Source organism: Oryza sativa, chromosome 2 (assembly GCF_034140825.1).
Source record: "Oryza sativa Japonica Group chromosome 2, ASM3414082v1".
NCBI classification, from domain to species: Eukaryota; Viridiplantae; Streptophyta; class Magnoliopsida; order Poales; family Poaceae; genus Oryza; species Oryza sativa.
The window spans coordinates 3,258,774-3,284,436 of record NC_089036.1 but is presented as its reverse complement, the minus strand read 5'-3'; the positions used below and the strand labels follow the sequence as shown (position 1 = coordinate 3,284,436).

At 42.4% G+C, this 25,663-nt stretch overlaps 3 protein-coding genes, 1 long non-coding RNA gene and 1 other non-coding gene across 9 annotated transcripts; 1 reads left to right on the top strand and 4 right to left on the bottom strand.

The window, feature by feature from the left end:
* The first annotated feature begins 3,160 nt into the window (after positions 1–3,160).
* Positions 3,161–4,603, top strand: LOC9267475 (uncharacterized). Its single transcript, XR_001543438.3, has 2 exons — positions 3,161–3,506; positions 3,884–4,603. It is a non-coding gene; the product is annotated as an uncharacterized lncRNA (long non-coding RNA).
* A 2,893-nt stretch (positions 4,604–7,496) lies between these two features.
* Positions 7,497–10,345, bottom strand: LOC4328379 (sugar transport protein MST8-like). Its single transcript, XM_015770190.2, has 4 exons — positions 9,720–10,345; positions 9,308–9,630; positions 8,263–8,895; positions 7,497–8,112 (listed from the first exon to the last, which is right to left on the bottom strand). Exons 1-4 carry the CDS (start codon positions 9,853–9,855, stop codon positions 7,642–7,644), a joined length of 1,563 nt encoding a protein of 520 aa, XP_015625676.1. The 5' UTR covers positions 9,856–10,345; the 3' UTR covers positions 7,497–7,641.
* A 28-nt stretch (positions 10,346–10,373) lies between these two features.
* LOC107277885 (vacuolar protein 8) lies at positions 10,374–18,287 on the bottom strand. 5 transcript variants are annotated; one of them, XM_066307730.1, is made up of 4 exons: positions 16,382–18,287; positions 13,396–16,104; positions 13,156–13,231; positions 10,374–12,322 (listed from the first exon to the last, which is right to left on the bottom strand). In XM_066307730.1, the coding sequence occupies exon 4, from the start codon at positions 12,310–12,312 to the stop codon at positions 10,603–10,605; it is 1,710 nt and encodes a 569-aa protein (XP_066163827.1). In that variant the 5' UTR covers positions 12,313–12,322; positions 13,156–13,231; positions 13,396–16,104; positions 16,382–18,287; the 3' UTR covers positions 10,374–10,602. The 5 variants fall into 5 exon arrangements, with proteins under 5 accessions (XP_066163827.1, XP_066163828.1, XP_066163826.1 ...); XM_066307731.1 differs by having other exon boundaries at positions 10,374–12,064; positions 12,139–16,104; XM_066307729.1 differs by having other exon boundaries at positions 13,156–16,104.
* Positions 18,288–19,079: 792 nt separating this feature from the next.
* Positions 19,080–21,058, bottom strand: LOC4328377 (F-box protein At2g39490). The gene is made up of 3 exons (XM_015770192.3): positions 19,916–21,058; positions 19,677–19,838; positions 19,080–19,584 (listed from the first exon to the last, which is right to left on the bottom strand). The coding sequence occupies exons 1-3, from the start codon at positions 20,870–20,872 to the stop codon at positions 19,216–19,218; spliced, it is 1,488 nt and encodes a 495-aa protein (XP_015625678.1). The 5' UTR covers positions 20,873–21,058; the 3' UTR covers positions 19,080–19,215.
* Positions 21,059–23,517: 2,459 nt separating this feature from the next.
* LOC4328376 (uncharacterized) lies at positions 23,518–24,938 on the bottom strand. The gene is made up of 3 exons (XR_010739118.1): positions 24,429–24,938; positions 24,139–24,348; positions 23,518–24,022 (listed from the first exon to the last, which is right to left on the bottom strand). It is a non-coding gene; the product is annotated as an uncharacterized protein (transcript).
* Between the last annotated feature and the right edge of the window lie 725 nt (positions 24,939–25,663).

The window sequence follows — 25,663 nt, the reverse complement described above, 5'->3', positions numbered from 1 at the left end:
TTAATATTTGTTTTTTTCCCTTAGAAGTTATAAAATTTCTCTAATTATTAGATCTACAAGCTATTTTTTTTCAAAACATACATGTGTCCTGAATTGTGGTAATTTAGCCGTCTACTCTGGCAAAGTTATCTTGAATTTTTTAGACTAATTGGATGATGTACACACAGCTATAGTGTTGGTTCATTTTCTGTTTTTCATAATCTTAAATTATTGATTTAATCATGAGAAATACAATTATTGAAATAAATTAGAAATTAAATTTGTAGTTTAGCAGCTATGGTTATTGCTGAGCCAACTACACCATAAAAAGGAGAGGAGACTTTTTAAAAATAAATAGAGAGAAAAAAGAGGAGAGAAGTCTAGGGACGAATAGGAGGGGATCGTTGGTGGTTCCTAAGTACTACTCTCTTCTTCTTCTTCTTCAAAACGTACTATTCTTTTTAAAAATCACGAATATTACGGAAGAACCTAATATTAAATAGTTAGAATGAGCGAGGCTTTGAACCCAGGTCGAATATTATAGAAGGACCTAATAATATCAAATAATTAGAAGATGTGAGGCTTTGAACTCAGGTCGAATATTAGGGAAGGACATAATGTCAAATAATTAGAATGGGTAAGGCTTCGAATCTAGGTCGTCTAGTCCACCACCTTGTGAAACTAGTCGGAAAACCCTTGAGCGTTTCTCTACTTTTCTTTTACGCACGTACGTACTTACACACATATAGGTTAGGAAGGCGGTATTACCTGAATGGTAGTGATATGCATCCAGGTTTGGCGGTTCTTATACGTACTTTTCTTCTTCTCCTCTTGATTTCTTCTTCTTTTTAGCGAATTACACTTTGGATCATCTTTTATTTTTAAAATTTTATTTTGAACTATTATTTACTCAGTCTTTTTAATTTGGATTAGATAAGTTTTTCTTTGTTACATTTTGGACCATCCGAAACCACTTCTTCAATACGGAGCACATCAACAATCTCAAGCACATTGGCTCTAACAGGCCAGTGAACTCTCCTACATATAAGCAGATCCTGTTAATTTATCCAGAAAAGAGGCTACATGCACCCTCGGTCAAAGTTTTGAAGGGCATTTAGACTGTTTTGTCAACCAAATAAACAAGTTGTTGCTTTGACGTTTAGGATGACATTTTGTCAAACACTATAAACAACAATTATATGTTTTAAAAAGTTTGTAAGTATAGTAGGTTTACGGCAATACTAATGGTCAAGATCTTACGAAAAGTTTGATTAGCCTTTATCTTACAAGTTAAATCCTTATGACCGGAAGCATACATACCATTACTCCTACTACTTAATTCTACTAATTTCTATTGACTTGTCTAACTCAATTATTTACACCAGCTTACTGCTCATAGCCTCACATTGTCACCGCAGGCATAGAGCAAAGGACGAGACTACAAGGTACTCCAGCTCCCACAGCTGTTTCCAGTGCTTAGTGCGTCCTGGCTGGGACTTGTGTCGGGAGATGGATTTTCATCCTCCAAGTAGCGGTGGTCAGAAAAAGACCGAACCAAAAAGACCGAGACCGAAAAATTCAATCCTAGAAAGTGAAAAACCGAATTTTATTTGGTCAATTCGGTTAGTCTCACCGAATAGACCAAAAAGACTGAATTAACAAAAAAAAAAGTATAAATGTAACATACAATCACTATGTTCAATAGGATTAAACTCTATTTTTCGCATCCTACTTCTTCTAGGCATACAACCTAATAAGAGTATTTACTCATAAGTGCTTACATTTTTTCTGTGATTTTTGTATTGAAAATTTCCATTGCTTCTTTGCGTATATGAAAGTGTTGTTGAATTTGGGTCAGGACCGAGACCGAGACTGAATTTGTCGGTCCTGATATTTTTGCATTGAAATTTGATCTTTACTTTTTAAAGACCAAAGACCGAGACCGAAATTTTCGGTCAGACCGAATGTCCACCCCTACTCCAAACATCTGCTTGTTTATTGTATCTCATCAAAATGGACACTGAAAAATTTAAGAAAAAAATTATAAAATAAATTAATATGGGATATATCGTCTCACAAAATGCAATTTTAAATTTCACTTCTTCAAGTTATAACTAAAAGAACATATTAAATTCAAACGAGTTAACGTAAATTCACAATTATATTTGTGTTTTTTTATTATAACTTATAGAAGTTGAATTTAAACGGATATATCTTGTATGAATCTAACTTGTTATTTTTCTAACTATTTATGTGACATATAACAAACAATGGAACAAAAACCCTACCACAACAAAAACCCTGTTCAGGGAGCTTAAATCTACTGTTTGATAGCCAGCTTAGTTTGATAGTCAGCTTCTTATAACCTGAAGAAACTTGGTTTTTCAGCTTAATACAGTTTCTATTTTATTTTTTTAGATTTTACAATTATATATTACCAGAATCTGAATCCAAATAATAATGCGGACTATTTGGGATAGCTAAAGAATCCGAGAGAACCTGCAGCTGGTTAAAAACTTCTCTTAACATGCCCTTTACCGGAAGAACGAGCCCAAATCCAACCACTGGTTCATTCCGGATTGGTCGAGAGACCCCGTTTTTCAAACACGCGCATTACTCCACGCCCCTTTCCCGACACCGACCGCCCGCCTCGCCGCATCCACGACCTCCCCTCCCCTCCCCTCGCCGCCGTGGAAAATTATACACCCCCGCGCGCACCGGCGATCGCGATCGCTGTACGCACTGATCGCCAAGCGCGTGGTGATCCCGCGCCGAGGCGTTGGGTGCGGGATAAAAATCCCGTCTTTGGGTATCTCTCGGCCACTCGATTTTGGAGGGGTTCATCAATCATGGTGGCTGATATTTATTGCTGACTATTATTGCCCCTGTTGATTGCAGTTTGCAGGAGGTGACTCAGGACTGGGCTTTTCACACTAGCCATTTTCTGAAAACATATTTTATAAATAAATCCTTAAAAAACTTAGGCCCTTTTTAGCTCTCAAAACAAAAAATTTCACCCATCACATTGAATATTTAGATATATGCATGAATTATTAAATGTGGATAAAAACTAACCAATTACACAGTTTACGTGTAAATTACGAGACGAATCTTTTAAACCTAATTGCGCCATGATTTGACAATGTGGTGCTACAGTAAATATTTGCTAATGATGAATTAATTAGACTTAAAGAATTCATCTCGCAGTTTTCTGACGAAATCTGTAATTTGTTTTATTATTAAACTATGTTTCATACTTTAAATATGTGTCCGTATATCCAATATACCAACCAAATCTAAAATTTTTCCCAAACTAACCAAGGACTTAATCTCTTCGTTACATATTATAAAAATGTAGAACTAGAGCTATGAGTCTCTCCGAGAGAGCGGAAAGGAGTCTATTCTAACTATATAGTACTAGTATCTCATCTTTAGATTGTTATATTCAAACCTGTAGCTCGGTGACAGAATATTTCATCTGTTACATGATATAGCAATCTTGTATCATACTTCCTCCGTCCCAAAATGTAAGTATTTTTGAGGTTAGCACGGGTATTAAGAAAGTATGTGAGAATAATTGAAGAAGGTGTGTGATTGGTTGAAAAGAGAAAGTAGGTGAAAAAGAATGGTTGTGATTGGTTGAGAGGGGAAGGTAGGTAGAAAAATAGCTTCATTTTGGGACAAAGTACTGTGCTAGAAATAGCTACATTTTAGAATGAAGGTAGTATTGGATATATTTTAGTTGTAAGATATCTGTCCAAACTCGTCATGATGCTGGAATGTGTCATATTCAGTACCATATTATATTTCTGGATGGAAAGATTAAGTTTTTTTTAAAGATCTATTTATAAAATAAATGTTCATAAAAGGCTAAAATGTAAAATTGTGTGTGACTCATGACCAGGAGTAGTGCAGTGGCAGTATAAGAGGCTAGGTGAGGTGGCTGGGAGAGAGAAGAGACCGGACTGAGGATGAGCAGCACGAGCTAGATAGCATAGCAAGAAGGGCCAAGGAGAAAGCGGTGGTTGATTCGCCATGAGCAGCGGGCGCGAGAGCAGGTGGGAGCTCCCGGCGACGCTGCGTGCGCTGGCGCGCGACGCCGGCCAGCAGCTGCGGGTACCCCGCGCGGCCGCGGCCGCGGCCACGCCGGCGGCAACGGCGGGGCGGCGCGCGGCGGACGGCGGCGGCAAGGCGGACAAGGTGATGCACCTGCTGCTTTGGGGGCCCAAGTGATCGATCGATGGGCCTCCGCCGCGCCGGCCGGCCGCCGCCGGCGGGTCATCGTCTCATCTCCGACCAGATCACGGCTGTACAATATATATGTACTAGTACTAGCTGGCTGATTGCTCGCTTGCTCCGTTCTCTTTAATTTCTTATGGTGTTTTTGGTCCAGTATCCATGCACTGATGATGCTTGTTTGCCGGGTCAGTCTACAGGGGTTTCCACCGTTTTTCTGTACATACGAATCAAGTGGTTTTCCTCGTGAAAATCACATGCGTTCTAATCGGTCCTTTTTTTATGGAGCAAAACTTATGTATCATCAATCATGTACTACTACCTTGTAAACTTTTGCCTTGAGTTTGGGGCAAGTAATGATCAGATCGTGTAAGACTGCCACTTTTAATTTTGGGTAATTTTTGTTTGGTTGCTAAGATTCACAGAATCACAAATAACCGCAGACACGGACGATTCTAGGCTTCTAAACGGTACATTAGTTGATGTGACCATGGCTACCATGGATGTGACCATGGCTACCACGGATGCAACCATTGCTCACATCATGGATGAACAAGAAGATATCGAGATCAAGTACTCCAAGTGCTGGAATCCGATTCGGCCACCTACTACACTGCTGACTTCAAACGGCCACCGAATCTGCATACGACCTCCGTTTTCGGCCCGTGAGTACTTGATGGAAAGCTCTCGGAGCCCTCTTTCTAACGGATCCAGCCTCTTCTCTGAATTCTATCTCGTGTGGCCAGAATCACAGGAACAAGGTGTTGCATCACCTATAATGGGCCTATGGGCTTGTAACTTCATTTGGGACCCCGGCCCAGGTGGGGCCCATGTGGGGTGCGCCCTAAGCTGGTGGAGCACGACCCTAGGCACCCCTAGGTCGTCCTCCCACCCCTATATATAGCTAGTTACCCCTTCAGGGTTTCTCGGGTTTTGTTAGATTAAAGTTTAGCCATTGCTACTTGCTTGCAGCGCGCGTGTCGGATAGACCGTCCGTCTGCTTGTTCTTCGGAACCCCAACTTATCATTCGTATTTAACTCCTATTTGCAATTCAGATTGCTTTTATCTTGTTCTTGCTTGTTTCTTCGATTTGCTTGTAGGAATAAGGTTGATTTGCACCGGCAAGATCAACAACTCACGGAGAGGTGTATCGATCGCTAAGGCGCAACGCAACGTCTTGTACGGTTGTAGTCGGGTCGTCAACGTTTCTTCCAAATCGTAGTTTTCATCAACTCACCGAAAGATCGGGCCAACAACAGCCTTGAGTGTCGAGAGGAACTCAGGGTTCATCATTAGTACTCCTCCATTCTAAAGTAAACGAATCTAATACTAGATCTAATAAACAAATCTAGTCCTAAATCTGAATGAAAATAAATGAACCTAATACTAGATCTAATAAACGAATCTAGTCCTAAATCTGAATGAAGAGAGTATATGTTGATTTTTGTAAAAACTTTCTTCATCGGTAATTTTTGTGAAAAGAAATGTATACGGTTAAATATTTAATTTACTCAGCTATGTCTTGAAATAATTATTATAAACTCAGTTTCACTTATAATAATTCATCCTGCATCAGCTACAAACATGCCTACCAGTGAGCTGATTTACGCACAGTTGTGTTTGCGATGGACATATGTGCTCCTTATTATACCTCGAGCATATGCAAACCCTTTTTTTTCTTCTTTTACAGTCGGATTTTTTCGGCCCTGTTATTTGTGGCAGATTTTTACTTGCAAAAGGGAAAAGGGGCTAAGCAAAAGCGAAAAGGCGGGGATGGTAAATATCTTGGGCTTGGGCCGATTTGTGATAGCAGGAACAGCTACATAACGAATCATGGAGGCAATATCTCATCTCACCATCTCCTACTCTGAGAGGCCAAAGCCCACAGAAACAATGAAAAGCACCAAAAAAAAAGTAAAAGAAAAGAAAAGGCCTGACTATACTTAAATAAATTAATTTGGGAGTACCTATACATCTTTCGAAAGATTTTTATAATCGTATCACACATATTTTTAATCTTTGGATTAAAATCCGATAGATATAATAAAAGCAAAAAGCAATTAAGAAACACTATAATGGACACTAAATTACCATATCCTCAAGAAAAAGACCAAATCCAATACAAAATTTAAAATTTACATGCGAAGATTCAAAAATTACAGTGTAACTTATAAAAGTTACATTGTAAGTTTCATAAATTACACTATAACTTACAAGAAAATGCACTGTAAATTTGAGTGAGAAAATCGAGTGAGAGATAAGAAAAAATCTTTCGAGTGAGATATAGCAAAATCGAATTAATTTAGGTCCAATATTTGCAGTGTGAAAAAGCAACATTTTTGTAATTATTTCTATATTTTTTTAATTTAAATATATTCTTTATTCTTACAGCTAAATTAATCATCCAATAGAAATTATGGGCTGAGAAAATTGGGCCAGACAAGGTCTCCATGGGAAAAATTGCAGTGTGAAAAAGCAACATTTTTGTAATTATTTATATATATTTTTAATTTAAATCTATTCTTTATTCTTACAGCTAAATTAATCATCCAATAGAAATTATGGGCTGAGAAAATTGGGCCAGACAAGGTCTCCATGGGAAAATAAACTTGTCATCAATAAACTGCGGACAAGCTCAATTGAGAGTACTGATTTATGGACCAAAGCCCCAAGGAAAACAAACTTGTCATCAATTCTTCATTTACAAATTAAAACAAGCTGACATCAAAGTGACAAACTTACATGGAAAACAACAAACAAAATGGTACACTTACAACGACATGCTATGATCAGTCCTACTCCCTCTGTCAAAAAAATAAAAAAAGACAAACCCTAAGTTTCCGTGTCCAATGTTTGACTGTCCGTCTTATATGAAATTTTTTTATGATTAGTATTTTCATTGTTGTTAGATGATAAAACATGATTAATACTTTATGCGTGACTTACCTTTTTATTTTTTTCATAATTTTTTCAAATAAGACGGACGGCCAAATGCTGGACACGGAAACTCAGGGTTTGCCTTTTTTTTTAAGATAGAGAGAGTACATACCAGTAGTACAAACAACATCAGAATCGGCAACAAGTTTAATTACCAACTAATCAATGAGTGAACCCATGCTGCACCCCTAGCTATGAAAAGTACTCCATCTGTAAAAAAAACCCAACCTAGTATCTAGATACAACATAATCTAGATAGGCCGCCTGTCCAAATTCATTATAGATTATGTCCTATCCAAATACTATGATGAGCTTTTTGATGAAGAGAGTATGTGTATTCTTCTATCATAATCAGGCAATTAATCAATTAGCTTAACTGAAATGATAGATCAATCAATCAACATTGTTCATGTTAGCTAAGCTTTTATTCTCTTCTCTTTTTCGCGAACGCGTAAAAGCTTTGCACGTCAGTATATTAGTAGAGAACTCTAGCTCATCTCTAGGGCTATCCTCTTCCTCATCTCGGCGCCGCCGCGGTCGGGGGAGTCGACGATGAACTTGCGCCAGAACCAGTGCTTCCTCCAGACGTGCGCCACCTCTTCGAGCGGCACGCACTTGGTCTCCGGGAGGAGGGTGGCGATGAAGACGGTCATGAGGAGGACCCAGGCGCCGAAGAAGTAGAAGAGGCCGAAGCGGAGGTGGCAGAGGAGGGTGAGGAAGATCTGGCTGATGAACGCCGTGAAGAACATGTTCACCGCCACCGTCACGCTCTGCGCCGCCGACCTCACCGCCAGCGGGTACACCTCGCTCGGGATCAGCCACCCCATCGGCCCCCACGACCACGCGAACCCGGCCACGTACACGCACACGAACAGAACGATGCACATCGCGTACTGCTCCGACATCGCCCCCGTCCCGCTCACCCCGAACTGTAATCCGATGAATGTTCCCACCAAGATCTGCAAAGAAATCAAACAAGATTGTTAATAAATTAAATCTTTGGTTTTGCAGACAAGGTGTTTGATGAAATGGGTGAGTGCTTGCTGAATAAATTAAATCTTTGGTTTTGCAGTCAAGGTGTTTGATGAAATGGGTGGTTGCTTGCTTGCCTGGGAGATGATCATTTGGGTGCCACCTTGGAGGAAGAGGGCGCGGCGGCCGACCTTGTCGGCGGTCATGACGGCGACGAAGGTGGAGAAGACGTTGACGAGGCCGGTGATGACGGAGGAGACGAGGGAGGCGTCCTGGCGGAAGCCGACGGTCTTGAAGAGGACGGGGGCGTAGAACATGATGACGTTGATGCCGGTGAGCTGCTGGAAGAAGGGGATGAGCACCGCGAACGCGAGCTGCGGCTTGTACCTGCCGCCGAAGAAGAGCTCCCGCCACGGGTGCGCCACCGCCTTGCTCTCCTCGCTCGCCGTCGTCAGGTCCTCGAACTCGGCGCGCACGTCGTCGACGCCGCGGATCTTGGCCAGCGTCGCGCGCGCCGCCTCGCCCTCGCCGCGCGCGATGAGCGACACCGGCGTGTCCGGGATGGCCAGCGACCCCAGCGCGATCACCGCCGCCGGCACCGTCCCGAACGCCAGCCCCACGCGCCACCCCCACCCGCCGGCGATCTTCGACGTCCAGTACGTTGTCAGGCTCGCCGACAGGATCCCCACCGTGATCATCAGCTGGAACAGTATGTTCAGCATCCCCCGCTGCTGCGCCGGCGCCATCTCCGATATGTACAGCGGTGACGCCTGCAGGCCAATCACCGGCGATCGATCAACAACTGATATATAATTTTGAGTATTTTCTACACCTTAGCTGTATACATGCGGTTTAAATGGTTATATAAAATTTTCAAAAAGTTTGATAAGATAGATTATAATGATATAAGACACTATAGAAACATGTAAGTTAAAATTCAATAATAAAATTAACAAATTTTTATGGGTTGTACATTACAATTACAATGTACTATTCACTGTTTGATTTTACTCTTTTTTTTTCTAATTGTAGATTAAATTTAATCTTACATGCTTATCTATAGATTTATATCATTTCAACTTATGTTATTGTTTTATTTAAATAAATATAATTATTTAATTCACATACAAATAATAATGAGTGTTATGGTATGCAGGTGATCGATGTCACATGACAACGTACGTGGATGCAGACGCCGACGCCGACGCCGAGGAGGAGGCGGCCGGTGAGGAGAACGATGAAGTTGAAGGAGATGGCGCCGAGGATGGCGCCGATGAGGTAGGCGACGGCGGCGACGAAGAGGGTCCACTTGCGGCCGAAGGCGCGGGACATCGGGGAGGCGAAGATGCCGGCGACCATGGCGGAGAGGAAGAGCGACGAGCCGAACAGCGTCAGCACCTGGCTGTCGAACTTGCAGTACTGGTTCGTGATCACCCGCTCCTGCTGCTGCTCGAAGATCACCGGGAAGAACATCGCCAAGAACGACTCCGTCGACGTCAACCCGGCTGCCATGGACGTGATCAGTCAACCACAACCAAGAAGAATCGTATGTAATGGCGGCGGCGGCGGCGGCGGCCGGTGAGGTTGCGTGTACCGGTGAGGCCGATGTCGTAGCCGAAGATGCAGCCGCCGACGGAGGCGATGAGGCAGCAGAAGAAGACGAAGCCGGTGACCTCGCCGGGGTACGTCTTGTACCGCGTGTGGTGGTGCACGATCACGGCCCCCGGCATCTTGCCCGGCCGGCCGGCGGCGGCGGCGGCGGCGGATCGATCGAACGGCGGCGACGTGGGAGATCGGTCGATCGATCGATCGAAGCCGCGAGCTGCGCGGAGGAGGGAATCAATGGAGGAAGAGAAGAGAGAGAGGAGTACTTAAGAGAGGGGAGGCCTCGGCGAACGGCGCGACGGCAATGGTGGGTGCATGGCGAGCGCGAGCGCCCTAAATCGTAGGGACGTCTCCTTGGTTTCAAGGTCAACCAGAAAAAATGATTTCCATTCTTAGCAAGTTTACAAGTTAGCATCTTTGCTGGATGCTGCAAAGAAGATGAAATTTCGTTTAGTTCTTATTTATTTGTACCAAGGAACACTAGCTTGTGTTATATTTTAGTTTGGTTTTGTAAAATCACCTGGTCATGAATTGAATGTGGCTTTATAGCAGTAAGGCATAACGACTTGTGTTCAATTTTGTGCACCTAAGAATTGGGGGCAATAAAGTATGAAACACTACAGAAAGCTTCAAAAATCATAAGTTGGATGTGACAAACAAACGATTGATTGATTATAGGCCGTGCGATCTACACAAAAGAATTTCATGGATAGTACAAAAGAATTGTAGGGATGAGTAGTGAGGACTGAACAAGAATGTAACAGGCAAAGAGGAACTATGAACAGCACGCAGCCACGCAGGGTAGCAAAAGCTGAATCAATGAATTCTGTGGTTCAAAACTGAAGAGCGATCAGGTAAACGCGAGAAGGAAGTCATGTGATCCGGATTCTCGTAAGAATGCTTTGCAACTTGTTAGCACAGAGTTTCTTCACGATCTTCTTGGCAGGAAGGTCACCGGAGTCTGCGAGTCCTTTCAAGCTGACAAAATGTTGAGACGATATGATCTTCTTCCTTCCAGCACTGGTCTCTGCCAACGACACGAGGCAAGAAATGGCCAAATCCTTCGCCATCGTCTTGCCGTCACCGTGCTCAAGCGACTGCAGCAGCCGGTTCAGATTATCACCATCTTGGATGAAAACTACACGGTTAGAGTGAAGCAACAGTAGGTTGCAGAGTACTTGTGCTGCCATCTCCCTGACCTGACAAGATTTGGCTCCAAGTGAGCTTACCAGGGCAGTCATGAACCCTGCCCTGCCAACCATCTTGCTGTATTCCTCGGAGATCCTCGTTAGCCGTACCAGAATGTTGAGGGTGCATTCCAGGACAGCATAGTCAACATTGTTGAGATAGGTTTGAAGCCAGCTAAGAAAATTGGAGCTGATGAGATCATCTGTCAGAGCTTTGGAAGGGAGGCAGAAGAATGCAATGGCTGAGAGAGCAACCTCCCTGGCTTTGGATGAGTATGGAAGATCAGGGTTCATCAGCTGAGTGAGTGATTGGATCATCCCCATGCTGATTGCTGCTTGTCTGACATTGGCATCAGCCAAGGCCATGTAATGGAGCAGCTCAACTGATCCAACTTTGCGTTCTTCCTCCTTTTGTCGGGACAGCTTCACCAACTCCATAACTGCACCTTGTTCCACCATGAACATCTTCACCTCCTCCACCCTGCTCAGGTTCTTCAGCACCGCGAAAGCGGAGCTGACCAGCTTGCCCCTGCTATCGACATTGGCGCAGACGATCAGGAGCACGGTGACACCGCCTTGTGCGCAGACGGCCCAGACGTTGTCGGAGTTGCTCGTCAGCTCCCTCAATGCATGAGCTGCTCTCTCCCTTGATGAAACAGTAGTGCTGGTGCAGCTTGGACTATCCAGTAACTGGACAAGTGGAGCAACCACACCTGCTTTCACAAGCATTCCTCTGTAAGAATCATAGCCTGCAATAAGGGAGACAATTCTTGCAGCCTGTTCTTGAATGCATGCATCCCCTGATTCAAGAAAGCTGATCAGGAGAGTGATGCTATTATCAATGTCAAGAGCTACAATCTTGACATACTCGATATCTTCAGATAGGAGCTCTCCAATGGTGACCAGGGCTTGTTTTCTTTGAGCCAAATCCCCAATCCTCACCCTCAAGAAGAGATCATTGATGTAGAACCTCTTGTTGCTTAGGCTTGCACCAATGGCAGGCCTCGTTGCGATGACAGCTTGAGAACGCACAGAAATTCTGGAGGAAACCATCTCCTTGAGGTCCTTCAGGTGGATATCAAGCTTGGAGCTGATGCTGTCCAAATCACTCCTCAGACGAAGCCTTCCACCATTGTAAGATTCATCGCTGCATTGAGAAGCAATAGCTTGAATATGACTTACTGTTGCTGTAGCCGTCTGAAGAAACTGAACAAGAATCACATTTTCGTTGCAGCTGCCGTCGTCTCCTGGCGCATTCAGGTTGGAACAGAGTTGCTGAAGCTTGTACTTGATGGATTGCCACTTGACTGGGAACTGAACAATCGAATAAGCCATTGATGCTGAAGCCGATGCCTTTAAAATTTGCAGCTTCTCACTGCATTCTGCTACCTCCATTCCTGCACTCCTGTTGGGATCAAAACTGGTTCTTGGAGTTGGAGACATGGAATTGAAGATATGCAGATAGTAGTTTTTCTGTTTAGTAAATGATAATGATAAGGTTCTTATAGCTCTAGTGGTCTGCAATGTATATGCAAAGCCCAGCTGGCCTGGCCAGATGAATGGATCAGTTGGTGAATCCATTTGATCTGTCTTTTTGCTGCCTCCTTTTGGTTTCTTCGATTGGAATTTTGCACTGCTCTGCCTGCCACAGGCTCGAGGCATCTTTTGCTGCACCGAAGTGGGTTAGATTTAGTGGGATAGGTGGGTGGAGTGCTGGGGTGTGAAGCATATCCTTAATATAAACCTCGGTAGGGTTGATTACACCTGATAATCATATATAAACTGCTTCTCATTGTGATATGTGCAAACATCAACTCTTCCATAAATGCCTTTATTTAGTAAAATATTAATATTCAATTTACCTTTTCCCTTCTTTGTTTTGTCCTATGGAAAAAAAGCTGGCTGGCACCAAACAAACAGTTCTTTTTCTTTTCCCTTTTTTTTCAGATTGCAGTAGTACCATACAAACTTGCATTGAAAGAAACACTGTATAATGGGGTCATCTATGATGCAGAATCTGAGCGCTACTGCATGGTGGACCTACAGACCCCAAAAATATGCATGACAAAAGCAACTTGGAATGGAAGTATTAAAGGAAAGATTAATGTTTGCATCAAGCCATGGCCCAATGACCAGTCCTTTCACAGTTCAAGTGAACAATGCATAACAGTAATAGGCTGTAAAATGCAAATGTGAAATGATAAGAGGGTGTGAAAGAAGTTTATCACATGTTAGGACCTGAGGTACTGGACCTGTTTCAGACTCTCCCCATGCTGCCCTCTGCTCGTCTGTATCCAGCAGGTTTAGCTGTGTACTGCATTCATTTATAAAGGTAGTTACAAAGAGATTAGATACGGTACGGAGAGCTAAGATAAGAGCAAGTGCACGTGCTGGAAAAGAGCTAATTGGTTGGTGTGAGCATTGAGCAGGGAAAATGGACCAGCATGCTGGAGTAGTAGAGACTGTACGACCACTGACCAGTACGGGTGGTACCTAATTATCCCAGTGGCACACCACCTCCCATGTGATGTACTACTGATGTACCCTCCTAAATTCAGGATTGGATAAGCTAGACATACTGTCGTCGCTAACCCTGTAGAACAAATTAAAAAAAAACTAGGAGCTTGAGACCACACTTTATTTCTAGATATATATGCATCTAGACAAATATTTGTCTAGATTCATAAGAAAAAATTGAAGTCTAAGTAGGACAGAGGTAGTAAGTAAATAAAGAACAAGTAAAGGTGCATCCTCTCCATACAAAGGAAATCCATAGGAGAAAATTGCAGCTATATTATTTTATAGAAGTATGTTTATACCTAGAAAATGCATTTCATTTTAGTATAATAATTTGCAGCGTGCAGTGTACGTGCTAGTGCTGCTCCTAGATACTCAAAGGTTATTACTCTCAGCTACCTCCAGAATCAGATATTAAAAGGTCATACGGATTGTAATGGGGGCCATCCAATCAGCAATACAGTGCTTTTGCAGTTTTGCTCCCGGAAGAACCCAATATGGGATAACAAGATATACCCAGTCGTCTTTGTAAAATCCTTCTCCAGCTGCCACTACTTAAAAATTAAACCCCCAAAATAATATGGATGAACTTGGAAGTAACATACATCTCCTTCATGCTGAAACCTGGTAGCTTTGAGCCTTTGAAGAGCAAGGTAAATAAAATACAAAAACTGGTCACCAAGTGAAGAAAGAGAAGAGCACCAATAGGACTCAAAGACTACCAGTAATTGGCTAATTGCTTGTGCCTTTTTAATTTACAAGTTTCCCCATGATTTTGTAGCCCACCTTTTAAGGGAATTGTGAACACTACCCAGACATGTCCACCTGCCCGCACCACTTTCTGGAAGAGAGGGGACTAATTATTATTATTATTATGGCTCTAAATCGCCACTTCAAATAACTTGATCCTGTAGTCCCTGTAGCAACATAGCTCGACATCAAGGAATACAAATACTAAAAAGTAGTCTCAACTTTCAACATAGACCACCACTAGCACAGTAGCACGTATGCTGTACACTGATTTAAATAAGATGTGCACATACCATTCATCATAAAGTAAATGGTACAGTGAAATGGGAGGAGAAATGAAAAGGCAGGTATACTAGGCAAACAATACAGTGAAAAATGGAAGGACAAAAGAAAAGCAAGGTACTGCAAAGGACACAAATATTTAAGAGACGTTGAGAGAGCATTCATATGTATGTACCAGACATATAATTGGTTATTTATTATTATATTTATTACAGGTCAGTAGTATAGACGTATGGAACAATGAAAATACTCATGGAAGACTGGAAATAGAACTGTAGAAACCACCTGAGCTGTTGGGCAACAAACCTTTCCCAATTCATGTCTTGATGAGCCATATATGATATATGATCACCAACAAGGCATTTATATGAATGAAATCCAAAAAAAGAGGTGATTCCAAGACCAGCAGCCCAAACAACAGCCTCGAATAAGTTTCCCCAACTGATGTTTGATGAGTTCATCGCAGTTGATCATTATCATACAGAATAAGAATTGTGCTTCCTCTGCAGGCTTTGCTTTGACACCAGGGAAGTACCATCAGAAAAATATCGAACTATGGAGTAAAAGACCAAAAATGCATTCAGCTCCTTGTATAAAAGGCCAAAAGGACAGGGTGCTGGTATTACCATGTATATAGTCAATGGTCATCATATTATTTTAGGGCAAAAGGTCCAGGGAATTGGTCTAGTATGTACATGTTGACTGCCAAACCAAACCATTGGTTTCTAATGGCTAATTAGTCATCTACTGTTCCAGAACAACTCATCTGTTACAAAGTACCCTATAAAGCTCAAAGCCCAAAATTAGCATGAAGTAATACTAGCTTATTATTAAAATTATGTAATTAAATTAACTGAACAAAATGAGTGATATAAGAAAAGAATTTATCAGAGGCAAATAATACTCCATCCGTTCTTGAATAACTGGCAATTTGACCAAATCATTTGTTTCAGAATATTTGTCACCACCATACTTTCATTGGTAAAATCCAATTTTGCCCCTACTTTCCCATGGCTACACTTGTGGGTCTAAATCAATCTTCCACCATAGAGAAAACCTCTAGATACTTCTATTTTGGATCCATTCCTTTCCCCCCACCTCCCATTTATTCTTTTTTTTAATACCATCTCCTAACAATTGCCAAGGGCAAATTGGTCACAAAATTTGTTGCCTTGTTCTACATGGAATGGTCAAATTGTCTATTGCTCAAGAACAGAGGTAGTATAGTGTTCTACTAAGATGTTATTCTAATTGGCAAAGGCTGACTTCAGTTTATATAAGAAATATTAACGAGGCTGGGTATACACTTGTAACAGGAAATTCTTTACCCAGTCTTTCTTAATCAAGTTAGTAGCCATCTTGAAAAAGAATTGTAGCTAGTATTGAAAATAGGGGTTGTCATATGTAAATATGTACCTAACATATTCAACATAACATGCAGACTGAATAACTTAAAGTTGTGGGAGACCTTCAATAATAAAATCATGTACCTCTGCTACAGGGGCAATCACAGTAGGCCCACCATGCCACCATAGATCACAAAAAGTAGGACATCCCTTCATTTCCTCACCGACATATGTGAAGGCGTTCCAAGTAACCAATCACATTCCTTGAGATCTTGTAAGCTGCTCCTCCTTCCTGATTTTTTTGCAAGGTGGCACTGTTAGTAGAGGATATATGTAGCTCATGTATCTTTGAAAAGTTAATTTTAGATAGATTGCAGACTAAAATAAAAGAATATATAGATTATTTCTCAAGTATTGAGAAATCACCAACGGTAAATTTTATCAATGGAGGTGCTACCATAAATTATTTCTCAAGAAATGATTAGGTTTGCATGAAAATGTCTAATTAAACACAAATCACCCCAAAAGTATTAGGATTTTAAAGTGAGTATTTGTGTGCAATAGGTTACCAAACAACTAAATCTCCTTGGTCCTCCCAGCCACAATCGGATCTGTACAGGTGCTTCTAGTGTAGTGTAGTGTACAACCCCTTGAGTCAATAGGCATTGAACATTAAACGGTGGAATTCTCAACGTTGCTTTCAACTTCTGATAAAAACCCAAGAATCTATATTAATATAAAGCAGAAGTATGGATTAACTTGCAGAAATTATGACATGGCATATCAAATTTGTTCTGGATGTAACGATATTTTACTGTGCTTTGGAGAACAATCATAAGTAGCTATGTAAGCATGAAAAAGTCATCAAATAAAGTCATCTTTGAATGTGTCAGGCAAAGAGAAGGATTTGACATCAAAATGGAAAATTATCTAAATATCCATAACCTAGGAAGGCAAAGAGAAGGATTTGACAAAAAAAAATGAAAATGCATATATTTACAGAAAATTATCTCACAACTAAATACCAATAGCCTAGTTATTCTTGTCATGGTATGTTACTGTTTGTTGACCAGCCTTTAAACGCCTGTGAACCAGTAGGTAGAAAAATGCAAGTACTACTACAGAAACACACGACAGAGAAAGTGTGAATCCCATAAAGCTTAGAAATCACTAAGCCCAAGAAAAGTTAACGTTATTCTTTTTTTTGCGGGGCAAGGAAAGTGTTATTCAATAGACATGTATGTAAGGTTCATATCCTAAAGGGTTCAAAATATAGCAAAATACAAACACATTAGTAACAGTGCTTTTCAACATAAAAATGCATAAAATAGGTTGTAGCATAATGGATACCTTTATCAACATTACCCATATCATTCCACAAATCACAATGCTGTGTGGCTCAATAGTTCTATGTGGCACACTGGCATTATAAGGTGCAAATGCAAAACAATAAAAGGTGATATGACTTTCAGTTCATATAAGGAGCACATAAGAAATTTCATAAAGATGCTCCACCCAGGTCCCCCCAGCTAACCCAACAGACCAAGGGTAATACCACCTTCTTAGGGGCAGTGTGAGCTTACATCAGGAAATCATCAGCATGAAATGGTTCATTCAGTCATGCCTCCTCCAACACTGCAAAGCCAAGAAACAAAGCTAGCTAAGAACTGTTCATCAATTGATCTCATCCCTCAGCATCCAAATGACCCAAACATTCAAGTATTTAACAGAACTAAGAGGCCATGATACTAGCCCCAAATAAAAAGCAGGTATAAGAGTCCCAACACCACATTTTGAGCATGAGTTATATAGCGCTTCCATATGACTTAACTTACCACCATATGTTTCATCAGTGCCCTTCTCAGATATATGATTGCATGAAAAGTCAATGTTGCTAGTATCGAGTAAAACTGGCTCCCACCAACACCACAAGTAATTCAGCTTCCATACAAAGCCGACACAAAGCTATCTTTCATCGTAACTTTGTCACACTGACTTAAAATAAATGTAGATCAGAAAACTAAATACATTGGTTGGAATTTAGAAAGCATTCCATCCATTTAAAATAATTAAAAAGAAAGAAAGAAAGAAAGAAAAGGAAGGGAGAGAAAGAAGAATCAAACCAACTCCTTCAGAACTCAGATGCATTTCATAACAGCAGGAAGCAAGCAACCACCACACAAAATAGAAATGCATAAACATCAGTACAGGACTCCCTCTATTCCAAGCACCAAATGAGCATAGATGCTAGAAATCATCAAACAAGCTTATACTAGTATATATTTGCATGAAGTATAAAAAACTGGAGTCCAACTGACTAAAGAACCTCTATAGTGAATAAAGAGTGAAGAGCAAGAGTTCATTCAAATTTACATTCCTATTTGAGTACATCTGCGCCACTTTTTTTTCAGCTTCTATACTGAAATATGTTTGCTATTGATGAACATAAGTCAAGAATATACACAGAATACGAATTTTAAGAAAGTATTTGTTTCTTAAGAAACTCCTTGGGAACTTTCGTGCATTACCAACTTAAACAAGATATACGCACAGTTTCACAGGCAAGAAAGGCATGCTGAAAGATGTATAAGACACATTATACAAGACCAGGATTCTCTGAGGACCGCTAATGAAAACCACTCTTAAGGTTGCACAGGTAACTTAATTCGTGACATACAGTCCAAGGAGTGGGAAAAAGAACACATAGCCCATATCAATTCACATTAGTTGAATGTAGAAACACGTGTTCTGTCATCCGTGCCACCTGTCCTATCTAAGTTCAAACCATATTTTTCACGTTCACGAACAATTGAATATGCTACATTGATGTCCATAACTTCTGTAGTTTGTCCAAATTTATAATCGGTAAGACACTTTCTCCGTGTTCATTTCTTCTCTAATGTATTTTTTTACATGTGTCATGAAGATCAGGCAACAGAATAGCTCACCAATTTTAGAGTGCAAAACATACCAGTCCACCTCCAGGGTAAATCATTTTTATAAATGGTATCTTACAGATAATTGGTACCACATAACACACAGTTATGTTCATAACACACATTGGTGTATGTTTTAGCTAGATGGCATGCCAAAAGCAAATTTTAAATAAGCTAACTCTTGAGGGGATTTTGGACAAGGAAAATTCAGGCATTTGAAAACACAAATTGCAATTATGTTATACCAAACTATAGTTTCAATCATCTTGCCAGAACACGAGGATCATAAGAGGACTGGAATACCACAAATTTCAACCATCTTACCCAGACATTTCAAAACATAAATTGCAAATATATTATACCAAACTTTGTATGCTTGCAGATCTTTTTCATGTCTGTTGCCTAAAAGCTATAATGGTAATAATTAAGGAGCAGCAATTAAACTACGGTGCAATTGCTTATTTCAGCTAAACTCTGACAAAGACCTCCGAATGCAAGGGTAGTATCTGAGGACTAACAGACTCATCAAAAATTATCTGGGCGATTGCTGAAGCTCTTTCAAGATGCAATACATCTGTCTTGAGAAAATGGGGCAGTGCCTCCGAGTGGACCTTTCGGAGGCCTTGTGGGTGAACCTCCTTGGGAGCAATCAGGAACAGTTTGTTAAGACGGCTAGCTTTCCTCAGCAGGAAATCCACCAGTCGTAGTTCATTGCGATAACCCTTGAAGTTTGTCATCTTGACCAACCGAAGGTTTTCTAATCCGCCTTCAGGCGGTTCTTCCTCTGCTACCTCCAAATAATTCGTCGTGAACGAATCATAAGTGTTTGTTGGGAGCTGCAATGTTGAACACAATATGTTAAGTACATAAATGGCACACACCTATAAGTAAACTAGCAACAAAATGCATTTTGCCTAGAAATAACAACCTGCACGAAGAGCCTCTCCAACTGAGGACAACGGCAGGCCTTGAGGAAGCTATAGATATCTGCGAGGTTGGAGTTGGCCATTCCGAACATGAGCAGCTGGAGCTCTCTCAAGCTGTTCAAGCTCTTCTCCACGTTGGGGGTGGCTACTGAAGCAGAGACATACTACAAGGCGTGCAAGTATAAGCACAAAAGCAACAAAATGAAACGCAACCAAAGACGGCATAGATACTTGGGCAGACCTGGAGAGCAATGCTGCATAGGGTGAGTACGGTGAGGTTTGACAGGCGGGGGACTGCCGACGGCAAGTTGGTGCGCGGCAAACCTGTCTCCGGCCCGCCGGAGCAGAGGTAGAGATGCTCGACACAATCCGCGGTGCTACCGAAAATGTTGCTGCAGAGGAACGCGCCGCTGAACCGGAACGACCGGAGGAGGGGCGCCGATGGCACGCGCAGCTCCGTGGCGCGGGAGCAGTCGACGACGGTGAGGCTCTTGAGATTGGAGGCCCCGACGGTGAAATCGATACGGCGGAGGTGTCGGCAGTACCGGAGCTCGAGCTCGCGGAGGCGCGGGCAGGCGGAGACCACCCGCCGCAGCGCGGCGTCGGTGAGGGAGACGGAGTGGAAATGGATCACCTCGAGCGTGGCGACCATCGCGTTGGCGGACGCCGTGAGGTGGAGCCCCCGCACCGACAGCCGCGCGAGGAGCTTGCTCCCGATGGGGAAGTGCACGGCGAGCGCGCCGGGCCGCCGCGTGCCCCCTCTCGCCCCACGCCCGCCGCCGCCGTCGAGCCGCAGCCGCACCTCCTCCACGTCGCACGCCGCCGCGTACTCGATGAACCGCTTCAGCTCGGGGGGCGCGAGCTGCCCCGCGTGGAAGGCGAGCGAGAAGAGGTCCATCCGCCGCCTCCCGCGCCGGTCGATGCCTGCGAGGTGCTCGGCCCGCAGCGCCGCCACCGACGCCGACGCGGCTCCTCCCCCCGATGGCAGCCGCACGTCGAGCGACGACGGGTCGGGCCACCGCTGCTCCCACAACCCCCGCCACCGCGACGAGAGGGCCCCCGTCCGGATTGCCGACTTGAGCGGCAGGAGGCTCAGAATCTGGAGCCGCAGCGCGTCGGGGAGGTCCGAGATGCGGTCCTCCTCCTCCTCCCCCCACCCCCGCCGCCGCTGCCGCCTCCCCTCCTGATCCCCCACCATTTCCACCCCCTCCCCGCTACCGCCGCCGCCGCCGCATCGACGCGGATTGGATGGATTCGCCGCGGCCGCGCGGGTGGATGGCTGGTCCTCCTCCTCCTCCTCTCTCTCTCTCTCTCAGTATCAAGGAAGAGGAAGAGACGTGTGGAGGCGTCCGTCTCTTCGGCGGGGCGAAGCGGTGCGTGTGCCGTCTCCACCGTGCTACTGCCGCTCGCTAAATACACGCGGCTCGTACGGGTTCACCAGTGTAGTGTACTACCAGCCCAGCCTCGGTGCGCCGGTCTACTTCTGGCTCACCGCACCGCACCGCACCGCACATTCGCATCACCCGGGCCTTTTTTGGCCCGGGTCGCCGGCACGGTGCCGAGCCCTTTTCACACGCTGGCCCTCTCCACCTTCCTCCCATTTTTCCTCCTCCTCGTGGTTTTTTTCTCCTTTTGTTTTCACACCTTTTTTTTGGGTGTTTATGAAGGGACATTCGCGCGGTATATGCAAATGTGTGTACAGTGTGTAGTGTAATGCGCGAACGTTTAAACATTTACGCGGGAATGGTGCACGCAAATGTGCGCGCTGGGTGTTATGCGTGGACATTTGCGCGGGAACGGTGCATGCAAACATTGTGTGTGTTATGAGGTGTAGCATGCAAACATTTACGCGGGACGTGGTAAATATGCAAGCGTGTTCCGCACGGCACATGTGTGTGCGCGGTTCATGTTTCTATGGCTGTGTTTTGTGTTTAGTTCAGCGCAAAGTTTAAATTTTGTTTGAAATTGGAGATGATATGACTGAAAAGTTGTGTGTATATGATAGGTTGATGTGATGGAAAATGACTGAAATTTAGATCCAAACTTTAGATCTAAACACAGCTTATATGTAAAAATGTTCTATGTAAAGAAAATGTTTGATTAGAAATAAAGTTTTGATGTTGAAATTGGAGCCATGTCGAAATTAGATGTGTCTTCTGTGTGTAGAAATACTATTTTAGGAAAACCTTATGTATATAAGGTTTCAATGTGGAATGTTTCTTTGTATAAAATGGAACCAAGTTTGATTTAGATATTGAAGTTCATATATATAAATTTTATCTATATAAAGTTTATGTGTATAAAGTTTCACACTAGAAGTTTGATCCGATTCAAAAATGGGACATTTGCCCTCGGGGGGGTACGCATGAATCTTTTTGACCCTTTTTAGTGCCTTCCGTTCACTGCCTGCTTAGTTTATCCAAGTTAAGCCAGGGCAAAAATAATTAGGCACCAAATTGAAATGGCATTTGGTTTTGATAGTGGGTTAATAAACAATAAACCTTTTTATAATATCCTCACTGCTGCTAATTTTGAGCGAACTTTCTAATAACCGTGTAGATGTACTAGCTGGGACGGATAATATAGAGAAAAGCAAGCATATATTTTCCTTTTTTTTTTCTGATTGGCAGCGGATGGTACACAGCCACGCCGGGAAAAAGGGGTTACTACATGCGTCTCCATGGCTGTCAAATCATGCTGTTCCTTTCAATAAAGGTTAGTTTTTACAGGATTTGTCCAGCTAATATGTTGATTGACAGATTCTGAGACTGAAAATTAACCCTGACCTTTGGTCTGATGATGCACCCATGCGATTCTACAGCTGCTACACCACTATATATATACATCAGTGGTTGAACAACTGCACCGTAAATTGTTTATAGGACAATTTTGTATAAGAGCATGTACAATAGAAGGCTGTCCCTCTCATAACCTATGGCTGTCCCTCTCATCTCACCATCCCTCAACTTTCTCCCTCACCTACAGTGGTCTTCGTTCCCGCTTTGAAGCACACGGCCGTTCAACATCGAACCACAGCATGACATGCATCCAAATCTTGTTGCAAAGGCAAGTGATTTCATCCATAAAACTTATGATGTCAAAAAAAGTTGGATTGATCTTGAGTTGAGTACCAGTGCCAGTGTGCCACCAAATCTCCTCCAACTTTTGCCTTGGCTGCATCAGGGTTGTCACCAATTAGGGAAAGGGATCTCATGTTTGTGAGCACAGTAAAAGATGGCATAATCAGATGTTGGTTTGAGGTGAAAAAGGAAGAAGGGACATTATTGTGGATCTGTCCATACAATCTCCACCGTCCCTAATTGTGGTTAGCAACAAGAAAAACGTGGATATCACTACAAATCTCTTGGGTTGGCTTGTGTAGTTGTGTAGTAGGAGGTCAATTGCTATCATGGGTTTTGGTTTGAGTCCTTCATGGCATGTGACCACGAGCTTTAATAGCGGTGATATTGTGAGAAATTGTTCAACAAAAAAATGTAGTATATGTATTATGAGTGGTTTAAAGGTTAAATATGAAAAATTGACCTCAACAAAAAAAACTCTATATTTAAGTTTTCTTTCTTTTCGGTTGACAAGTCAACAAGTATAAAATACAAGGCGTAAGCAAGTTCTTTTAGTTTCCTCCTCACATAAGGGTATTAAAGGTGTTTTTATTTGCTCATACCGTCTCCAACACAAGGTCGTTGAGATGTTTACTTATCTAAACCATGAGACCAAATGATTTTTGCTGTTTAATAAATAGATGCACCATAAAATTGGTACGGGGATTTGATTGACGCGATGAAACATAACATTCTTATTTCTATTGGTGTTTTTACTCTGCACTTTATAGGAGGTTCTTAGCATTTTAGCAACCTTTATATCAAATGCATGCCTTGATAAAAACATCAAATATGTAAAACCACACTAGTTTTTATCACTACAAGAAACAATAGCACACACATATATATGATTATACGTTATGTGGTTAAATCCAGCATATGCTTCGATGTCTTCCCTCTAAATCTAGCTCAGCGGCCATGGCTTTCCGTAGTCGAGCTTTGTAATCCTTCTTCCACATGCAAAAATTTGACTTGAGCTTCTCGAGGTCATCAATGGAATTCCCACCTTGAGTGCTTGGCTGCCATGGCTCCCTTGACTCCACGAGTGCTTGGCTCTGTTGTCGGAACTCCGTGCATGTACCACGAGCAATGCCCGCATAATGGCGAGAGCTGTGCGCCAACCTCGCCGATGTTTCCTTAGACATCTTCACGTAGGATTCCGAGGATTCTTGGCGGTCATATAGTGATAACATTTCACGTGATCTCTTTTCTACACATTCTTGAGCCACCTGTGAGATTCAGACAATCAATCGAGGTTAGTTAGATTATTGTCACTTTGTCACGTGAATGGCTGCAAAAATGGTTTGATTAATTACGTAGCTGGTGATAGTGTTATGATGCTGACCTGTAGAGAAATCATTTGTTCATCAATGGTTTCCTTGAGAGAGCTGAGCCTAATCTCGTGTTGCAGCCACCTAACATGGTAACCCTCAAACTTCCGTTTCAGTTCAGCATTCTCCTCCTCTTTTTGCCTCAATCTCGCCTCTGCCATGGCCGCCTTCCCCTCAAGCTCCTCAACCAACGTTGTTGTTTTGTCCTTTGCTTCTTCTTCCTCCTGGCAATCCAAGCCATACTGATAACTTGATTTGCACTTATTATTATGATTAATTCATCATATAATTCAAATGATGGAACCTTGAGATGTGATGATGACCACGGTTGCAGTGTCCATGGCCCTGAGAATTCGACAATGACATGCCTTTGTGGCCGCGATGAATGTCGTCGGCATCGTGGGGTCGGCCGCATGGGAAGAGGTGGCAATGGCAATGAGTCGAGGACATTGTCATCGATTAACACATTGTCGCCTCCTCCTCCTCCTCCTTCTCCTGATGATCTCCCCATCATCGGATTCAACATCACCTGCAAGGAGCTTAGAGCCAATGTCGCTATGATTGACGGGCTCTCTAAAGGATCCCAAGGCCGGCGACCCCTATGACATGGAGTATGAACGATTGATAGATTATTGTATTAGCATCAAGAATCAGAGACATGCGATCAAGCATTGCATGATCGTTGGATAAAGAAAGCTAGAAAAAAATGTAGATGCATGCATGTATTGATGAATTCTATGAGGCGAATGGGGAATGGCATGTGGGATGATAGCACCATGGATGTAGGATCTTCGGAGAGATTAGAAAAAGTATAAAACTCTAAATTAACCATATGGCCCCTAAAGATAGTGCTATTAGTTTGTTAATTTTAGAGTTTTTTTTCTTCTTCTTCTTCACTTCTCTTTCCATTACCTTTTTAAAATAGGCAGTTAAAGTAAGATTAAGAATCCACTAGAAACAATACTGACCAGAAAAACATCATACTCTATTTAGCATCACAGTAATAGATTTTATGTCTCGTGATTTGGATATTTAGTCCAAATATAAAGCAGAGGTGAGACTTTGATGGCAAAAGGTGCTACTCCACGAGCAAAGGTGGAAAAAGATTGATGCTCCATGAGTATGGTATTTTGACAAGATTACAAATTTTTGTTGATGTCGGTGAGCGGTAAAATACACACCAATACAATCACTTGATAATATTCAACATGGAAAATGGTTTACCTTATCTAGTGGGTTGTTTTTTTTTAAAAAATAATGGATTACATTGTTGCACGGATTATTGTGAAATTTCGTCAAAAAGGGTATTTCTATTGGCAAATCGTGACAAAAAGTATATTTTTTAAAAAAACATTTTCCTCCCAGTGAAACTCAAAATAGGTGGAGTATGTATTGTTTCGAGAAATTGGACATTCCACCACCGCCAAAAGAGGGTTTTGCTCAAATGCCACTCCGCGGATTGGATTCGTTAAAAAGTCACTTCCAACCAATGCCAAACCATTGTTTTTCCATATTCGTCATTTTACAGGATTTCTACCT